The following is a 9264-nucleotide window of genomic DNA, read 5'->3' as shown; positions in this document are numbered from 1 at the left end:
TGTCCAGCAGTGTAAATTAATTTCATGTTCTCGTAGTACTTCACTGGTAGCTATTTGTCTACCGTTTGAAATCAGCACTTGGCTTGACAGAAATTCTTCCAAGAATATTAGGTCCAGTGATGAACACATCAGCAGTGCTCTGTGAGAAGATGCATTTGGAGATAGAGTTTGATCACAGTTCTATGTTGTGGTTTCAAACAGCATCAGATGATTTTGGACCAAAAAACTTGCAGCTGCAGTGACAATGAAATGAATAAAGCTTGAACAGTTGATAATTTGAATGTAAATTGGATTTCAGAGCTGGTATTTCATCTCAGAACCAAAAATTAGTTGCTGAAATGCAGTTCATGTATCAACTTGACCATAAAAATGTACTTATCCATAAGCAGAAATCAATGAAGTTCTGTAGTTGTCTTCAAAGTGTAAGATAAATACCCTGAAACTGCAGTAATTGTTTAAGTCCAGTGATCCTGTATCTTTTACGTTTCAAGTACTGGAAGGCCACCTTCTCCAAGCTGAACAAGCCTAATTCCCTCAACGTTTCCTCATAGGAGAGGTGCTCCAGCCCTCTGATTGTTTTAGTGGCCCTCCTCTGGACCCGTTTCAAGAGCTCCACATCCTTCTTGTGCTGGGGGCCCCAGGCCTGGATGCAGTACTCCAGATGGGGCCTCACAAGAGCTGAGTAGATGGGGACAATGACCTCCCTCTCCTTGCTGGACACCTCTTTTTAAATGCAGGCCCAGGATACAGGTGGCCCTCTGGGCTGCAAGCACTCACTGCTGACTCTTCTGACTGAATAGTGTCTTGATCATCTCATCATGTGAACTGGCAGATTATGACCAGGGAACTGTGTACAGAGCTGAATATCAGCTTCAGTGTGTTGGAAACAATGGTAGCAACATTGAACATCACATCACAAAATTTGCACAAAGTGGGTCCTATGAATGCTCACACAGGAATAGACAAATCATCAACTGACTGCTACATCTCAACACTGACTAAGCTGATAAAGGCTCGAACTTTCAGTCAGGACAGAGAACCTTTCTTTTGCAACATGATAATGCCAGGCTCCATACCGGTTTGAAGTCAAGAGAACACATTTCCAATCTTGTCTGGACTGTGCTACCACACCCACCAGAGTCCAGATTTGGTGCCTTCTGACTTGCATCCACTCAGGCTAATGACTGTGGGCAACATTTTCCTAGCAATTACACCATTATAGCAGCTGTGAAACAGTGGATCACCTCTGCTGATGCAGATTTTTACAAGTGTGGCATGCAGGCTCTGGTTCATTGCAGGCAAAAATGCATGGCTAGTGATGATGACTACGTTGAAAAATATATATATATTTTTTTTGTAGCTTATAATTTGTTCTACCAAATAGTGTTATTCTGCTATTTATATCTGTAGTTTTCCATGGAAATAAATAGAAGGTATTATTTTTGGAGCAACTTTATTTTTGGAGCAGCTTATGTACTACTGCACATCATCTTTGCTTTGCATCCTCCTGCATGGAATACCATTAGCAAGCTCAATATATATCCAGTATTAGTTCTGACTTTGTGCATGTTTGGAGAGTTATTTGTGCATGTTTTGAGTTCTGTCTTACAGTTCTCAGGTAACTGCTGTGAGAAAAATGACTGAGATCATATTGTAGTCCTTTTTGCAGCTTTTGCTGTAGTGTTAACAATATGGGTGCGGTGTTTTAACTGATTCAACTGATTTAATATATTTCTGTCTTTCATTCCCCAGAGTTAACTATAGTGCAAGGCATTTCAGATTTTAAATACTCCTCCTTTCAATTCAACTGTGCTAAAGATTTACATGCTTAATCTAGGGAGAAGAGTCACTGCATTGTTTGAGGCTTCTAGTGGATAAGAAGAGTATGATGCCCTGAGGCCATTTATGAAATAAGGCCTCAGAGCCAGATACAGGTGAATAATAGTGTAAGTGAATCATCCAATTTAACCCCCATGGAAGTGCCTATTAGAGTGCCAAGACTGTCTGCTCTAACTCTGTATTTATAGTCTGTCCTGTTCTGAGGCTGATCTGTTGTGTTTTCTTTGCACTGAAACAAATGCTTCTGTTTTGCTAGGTTAATGTTTCAGCTCACCAAAAGATAAAAAAAAAAAAGTTTTTATTTTGCTTTATTTTTGTTTGTTTTGCATTGCTTTGTTGGTTGTTTTTTTTTTCCTTATAGAAGAAGCAAAGTAAGAGCCCATGTGATTAACCTTTTCAAATTAGGCTTTACAGCAGAATTCTTAGAAGGTTTTAAAAAGAACTGCTATTTTGTTGTTGTTGTTGTTTAGGAAAAATAATTTTCTCCCTTGAAACAACAGATAAATTTAAACAGCGAGAAAAGACAAATAATGATTGAACCAGGAATAATTTTGGATCTGGTGTCAGTAAGAGAACATAGTATTATTTTCCTGGTTGATTGGCTTGTCTCAAACAATATAGTTATTCTTCTGACTGTCCCTAAAAAACAGCCACACTTTCTGACTATTCTTTACTTCCCTCAGATTTCTATGCCAGCATTGAGTTGCCATGATTGTATCTTTCTCAGTGCAGTGACCCAATCTTGTTCAAAGAAAAGATCTTATTTTTTCTGTGATGTTACAAAGTCCACAGGAATTAGAAATGTAGTCAGTCCTCTGCCACTTGATATTTTTAAATCATGCGAAAACACACTTTTAAAGACCTGCTTTAGCAGCTAGGCCTTAAGTAGCTGCTACTTAGGTTGAGTCACAACTCTATAGTGGGTTGCAAAGCACGGCACACCCATGTTGAGAAGTGAGTCATGGCTGGCCAACTGCATAGATAGGAAATGGGACTGGGCTAAGACAAGGCATGTACACATACTCCTGGTTGAATTGCAACATTATGGACATTCGTAGGAATCTGTGGCACAGGAGTGAGTTGCTGGTGTTGTAGCAGAAGGATGGGTGGCAGGTACATCCAGCGGGAACTCATGTCTCTACTGAATCAACAAATTAAGCAAAAATCTGTTGAAAGAACAAAATAAGGCCTGAGTTACTTGAAAAGGCAGATAAGATGATCTCTTTTAGCAGTAGAAATCTGCAAGTTACAATGTCAGTTCTAGTGTTTTCCTGCTAGTGGCAATCTCAACAGATTTCTGCATATACGTGTGGTACGTGTGTTGGCCTATTTACAAGTATGTTGTATAATGCAATAAAAATTCAAGAGAACAATGTTTTACAAAACAAGAACTGTGTAAATTACCTACTATAAAGACAGTACCAGTAAAACAAGGATATCTAGTTACTGTATGCTGGAAAATGGACAAAGTGACCATTAGTTAGCAAATGACTGACACTCTCTTCTGCATGTCTTTTTCAGGCTGAGACTGGGGCTGCCTCTCTCTGGAGAAACTTGTCAAATAACATGTTTACAGCAAGTTCTCTGCAAACACTACACATTTTTGCAAAATGAATTTGTCACAGGGTAGGAAGACGAGCTCCATTCACAATCAGTAAGCACTTCAAAGGTAAGAGGAGATGGACAGAGCTGGTGGCCAACATTCACGAGGAAGAGATGTTGTGGGTACACTTTGCAGGATCTCTGGATCTGCGTTGTTCAATATTGTCACTGATGACAGAAGAAAAGAAGTGACAAAGTGTGTGTATAAGCCTATTTCAAATCACACAGTAGAACAGCAGACTATACTGAACAATGCAGAGTAATAAATACAGTGGAGGTGGAATAATCCTAATGATCTGTAACAGAACAGTTAATTACTATTGCTTTAGAAGTAGCTTTCAAAATCACTGGATGGTGCTCAGCAGTTTTCAAAAAGGCAAGTGAAATGAGGGAAATTAGGACTGAAAACAAGACAGAAAACACTGTTATGTCTTTGTATATACTTTACCCACCCACTGAATAATGCTAGCAATTCCAGTAATTCAATGTCAAAAAAAGAACAAGGAACGATGTGCAAAAATTATACAGAACAACAAGAAGCATCAGCACATGGGAAGGCCTTCATCTTACAGGAGATTAACTAAAACTGGAAAATAAGATGAATGGTGGGAGAGCTCTAGTCATGAACATGATGGAGAAAGGTGAAGATGGAATAGTTTCTTGGTCACAGTATAGGAAATTTGAACCATTTTGTGAATTCTCGGTAAGAAAAGCAAAGATAAGCAAAATTAACCATTTTTTCCACATTGTTCCATAAATTTAAGCAATAACTGCCATAGAAGGACATGAAATCAAAAGATTGAGTTTAAGAAATTAGACATTCACAGACAAATGTCTATTTCTGACTCTGAAATGTGATTATTAGGGTTTAACATTCACCTCAGCAAATCCCTAACCTAATCCAGTAAGTCCCAGGAGCCAGGAGAGAAACCAGGGGATCAAATGATGTTTATTGTACACTTTTGCCAAACTTCTGACTTCTTGGTCACTTCTCTAGGCAAAATACTGGATTAAACTGATTGCTTGAGCAGATCCAGCACATCTGCTTTGATGTTCTCAAACTATGCTTTAAATCTTGTGCTGTGTAATTTCTGGTTTTAGCTGCCTTGATTGTGAATCTAGGAAAACAGAAACTACAGTGAGATGCCAGTGAAGATCAAATTAGAATAGCCTGTTTTAATGCAGAATCTCATGACCTTTGAGGATAGCTCTCAGTAAACGCAGAAAGGGGAATCTGAATCATTAATGCAATGATGACCTAAACCAGTGATATGAAATGTGCATGAGCAGTATCTCCATGACTGTGCGCCTGCAAAGGACTATTTCACTCTTTTCTTGTTGTTGCTTGTTTGCTTGTTCATTTTTAAATACAATTTTGTAGAAACAGAACAACAGAAAATCTCCATCTCCACCATTTTTACATTTCCTGCTCTCTGCTGCAGTCTGTGTAAAACATACTCAGTCACTTGGCCCTTGCACTGTTCAGCTCTTCTACTTTCTTTGGCAGATCACTCAGATCAGATGTTATCCTAGCTCACTAGTTTTCTCTGGAAAGACAACTGTTTTTCTGTGTTACAGGAGTTCGGCAACACCCCGCTATCAATACAAGCTGGGGAACGAAAGGACAGAGCACAGCCCTTCTGAAAAGGACTTGAAGGTATCGGTGGATGGCAAGCTGGACACGGGCCAGCAACGTGCCCTCACAGCCCAGAAAGACAATCGCATCGTGGGTTGCATCAAAAGAAGCGTGGCTAGCGGGGCAAGGGAGGTGATCCTGTCTTTCCGCTCTGCACCAGAGCTCACCGCACCGAGGGGAAAAGGAGAGGAGATGAGAGGAGAGGAGAGGAGGCTCCGGCTCCCCCAGCTCCTCCTCTTTCCCGCTGCCGACCGGGCGGGGCGAGGCCGCGCAACCACCGCCCTCGTCCACTTCTCGGAGGCGGGCGGTGCTCCCGTCTGCGTCTTCCGGCCGTAGAGAGCCGGCGGTGGGAGCGGGTGAGTGGCGGAGCCTGGCGGCGGTGGCGGGCTGGGCGTCGCGTCGGTACCGAGCGCTCGTTCCGCGTGTTGAGGGGAGGGGGAGTGAAGCCGGGCTGCTCCCAGCGGGGGCTGCGGGGCTGTGCGGGCGGGCTCAGGCGCCGGGTCGCCATCTTCTGTAAATATTAGTACCTAAAATTGACAGCGTACTCGTGTGCCAGGGAAGGGAATTTCAAACTGATGCGACTTTGGAGTGCTGAAAGTTAGCGGGGAGAAAAAGCGACCTTTGAAGGTGTTGAAAGCACAGCGTTAAAGAGCTGGCGGTGCTGTCGCAGTGCCAAATAGTGAAGTTGGTAGTTTGAGACGTTAACTAATGGGAGCGTCAGCGTTCTGTTACGTGGGCCCTGTTTTCCCTGGTGACTTGAGCAGCAGCATCTTTAGCGCTCCGGCGAGTTTGTGGGATTCGCCTCCAGCCTGCTTGAACTCAGTGGAAAAGCGGGGGAGCTCTTGTGCGAGGAGTTCGTGCTGCATCCGGATGCCGATTTGTACCTCCGCGTGCTCACCAGATCTGCGCTGCAGCGCTGTTTCCTGGAACAATAGAGCAGGTCCTTGTCCCCAGCTGTTGTCTGACGGGCTCAGGACTGTCTGAGACCTTTTCAGACCCCACTCGGCTCCAGCTGCTGTCTGCAGACCTTACTGCAGTGCAAGCTGCGTTTGATGCTTTGCTTTCCTTTCTCCACGTTCGCTTGTACATTGTCGTGTAGTGTTGGTCCCCAGGTGCCTTCTAGGTGCCTGCTGCTCTTAGCGTGGGATGCTCTTTATGCGACTAGTACATCGTGTGTTTGTGCTGGTTGGTACTGAGGTGTTAGCATCTGTCGGTTTCCCCGCAGTTGATGGAGCTGTAGAAGCGTTATGTCTTTTCAGGGCTGAAATATCACGCGATCCTCTAACGATGTGCCTTCAGGCTGCTGGGTTTTACAAAACGTTGTGATGTTCCTGATGAACTGAAAATGTGGTGGGATGAATGTGTGCAGAGGATTACACGTCTCCTAATAATTTTGTTAAAAATGTGTTTTGTATTTTAGACCACAATGAACGTGGAACATGAAATTAGCCTCTTAGTAGAGGAGATTCGGCGGCTGGGAACCAAAAGTAAGCACTGTAATATCTCTGATCGTACAGGTATACTCATGTTATACCTGGCAAATTTAGCTAAATGGGTTCAGATAATATATCACACACATGTTTAAGATGGGATTGCATGGTACTCCCTATGTCCCATCCTTTGAAGTGATCATGTTGTGAAGTAAAACGTATTTGCAGCAGAGAGGAAGCAGGCCTGAAGTCTTGCACCCACTGAGATCAACAGTCAAATTACCTTTTAAGTCCAAAGATACTTGCTGCAACTGTCAAACAAACAGCACTATTACCTTCACATCCTTCCGTGGTAAATTCCAAATTTCACAAGTCATCAGTTGTGAAATCACAACATCATTCAGTTCCTTGCTGTTAGAAGGAATTCATCCATGTGCCTAAAGCTCTATTCAGAAGGTGTAGTCCCAGCCTTTGCTTGAATTTGCTTGGAGTATTGACTTCTCAAGATTGTGCTTCATTGTTAAAACTCCAGTTTCTTTACAGATATCTATCCAATTTGTGTGTGTTATGGACTCATGTATTTTAGTTCTGATCCAGTTCCATTGCTTTTTCCAAACCCAATACATACCTCTTGCATGTTGAAGAATAGCTTATGTTACACTAGTATTTATATTAAAATTCTTGTTTAAACAAGAACTTTTTAGCATTTTAAACCATTTTGATTCTTTAAAACAATTTTATTCTTTACGCTTTGGAGAAGTAAAATAGTCTGGGTTAGTTGTAGGTTTCAGAAAGGCATCAGTAAGAAATAAACATGGCAGGTATGTGGTCATTGAGTAAGCCTAAGAAAAAAAAGGCAAGTCTTAGTAAGCAGAACCCTTGTCTACTATTTTATCACTGGCTTTCATAGCATGGTTCCATTTATAAAGTCAAACCTCATGGAAGTGAAGTCGGACACCAGGTTGCTGGCAGCTGGGAAACACCACCATGGGAATTACCTTCAATACTCTGCCTTTAACTTCTGTATCCTTGGGAATCTCCGAACTGAAGGAACGTCTCCAAATGCTTTATGTTTTGTCTTTGAATTAGATGCTGATGGACAAGTGAGTGTGAAATTCGGTGTGCTGTTTGCTGATGAAAAGTGTGCCAACCTCTTTGAAGCCCTAGTGGGAACTCTTAAGGCTGCAAAACGACGAAAGATTGTCACTTACCAAGGAGAGCTGCTTTTACAAGGTGTTCATGACAATGTTGATATCATGCTACTGCAGGACTGATGCAATGTGCATTTCAGCTGCGTTAATTGAATTGTTGGAGACAGTGACTTCCAATATCCTCTGAATCAGACTGATCATTCTGACGTATTTTGATGTGTTTTCTAGATCTTTACAGTTGAAAGGAAATTTTCCTATTTTGGAAAACCATTCCCTTTTGTAATTCTTCCTGAAACAGTACTGTACATGATTAAAATAAAAGATGCCAGTTCTTTTTATTCTTTTTTTTTTTTAATAAATCTCAGGTAATACTCTCAAATGTACTTGGTGGTTATTTTTAACATACGAAGAACGGAACTGGTATTTTAAAGTTTACAAATCAAAATGTGCCATGAGAGTAAAAAAAATAAAGGAACATGCTTCAGTTTATATCATTCTTATTGTAGTTGTCTCTCTTTTTATTTGCAAATGGAAATGAAAGCGGTCAGTTTCTGTAAGTAGCATGATTAAGTGACAGAAAGCATGCAAGTGAAATAGAAATGATTCTGTTGCATGATTCAGTTGAAGAATGCTCATTCCTTGGAGTGGGGAATGGTAATGAAATCATTCTAAGAGCTGGATGTGTAAGTAGGAAATAAAGCTTTGTAAGAATAAACCAAGCACTGCTCTAGCTACAAAGCAAAAAACAGTACTAATTTTCTTCTGTGTTGTGATCACCATTTTACGTGCTGCTGAATCTCCTCAACAGAGTTTACTGTAACCACCAACCCTTCCTGTCCCTGTTATGCTTCTCCTTTGTGTACTTGTGCTGCAGAAATTCCTCATTGCTTTTAGCTTTGTCAGAGCAGCTAAGGTGAGGAATGCAGTTTTAAGGCAGCTGTAGAGCTTCTTCAGCTTGACAAGGGAAAGGGGCACATAAACACATGCTAAATATGATCTGTTTTTCCAGCTAGGGTTTCTAAGTCCATTGATTTTTAATCGTAGCTTTATTTTATTTTATTTTATTTTTCATGGAGCTGTAAGGGACAAAGTTTTTGCTTGCTCACATGTCAGAGCTTGTTTAGTGACCAAATTGTGCACGGAAAACCGTGACTGATAGCGATTCTCATTCATCTCTGACAGTGTTGTATGCTTGTTTTGTGTTTTTATTTGTGTCTTCCAGACTTCAGAAGGAGATAGGTGATGAGTACCCTGAATTACTTCATGTCGTGTTCGCTGGGAGTAGCATGGCAACTCCAGACTTGGTTGTTTCCTTCACAGAAATCTTAATGCTGTCTAAGTCAGTCCAGGGTGGGGAGAGGTTGAAGCAATTTCAATGGTTTTCTAGCTTAGTGACAGTTCCTATGAGCAGGCAAAAATACTCCCATGACTAGGGAGAAAATGTTGCATGGTGCAGCTGGCAGCGTGCTGCTCTGTGCTCCCTGTCCTCTGCTGCAGGATGGTTGAATTTCCTTAGCTGCTTTTTATATGTGCAAAATTCTTGAGAAACTACATCTTACTTCCAAGTGCAGGGAGTGCACGCGTGGTTATGGATTCTCCATGAAGA

The 9264-nt window shown here is 41.5% G+C and overlaps 1 protein-coding gene across 1 annotated transcript; it reads left to right on the top strand.

Annotated features, from left to right (window-relative positions):
* Positions 1-5347: 5347 nt before the first annotated feature.
* ABRACL (ABRA C-terminal like) lies at positions 5348-8189 on the top strand. The gene is made up of 3 exons (XM_065733046.1): positions 5348-5433; positions 6498-6564; positions 7597-8189. The coding sequence occupies exons 2-3, from the start codon at positions 6504-6506 to the stop codon at positions 7779-7781; spliced, it is 246 nt and encodes an 81-aa protein (XP_065589118.1). The 5' UTR covers positions 5348-5433; positions 6498-6503; the 3' UTR covers positions 7782-8189.
* Positions 8190-9264: the final 1075 nt, after the last annotated feature.

The sequence above is a fragment of the Cyrtonyx montezumae genome, unplaced genomic scaffold (genome assembly GCF_038088225.1).
Source record: "Cyrtonyx montezumae isolate F1298 unplaced genomic scaffold, pur_monq_1.0 scaffold_0, whole genome shotgun sequence".
NCBI lineage: Eukaryota > Metazoa > Chordata > Aves > Galliformes > Odontophoridae > Cyrtonyx > Cyrtonyx montezumae.
This window is presented reverse-complemented; position numbering and strand designations above follow the sequence as displayed.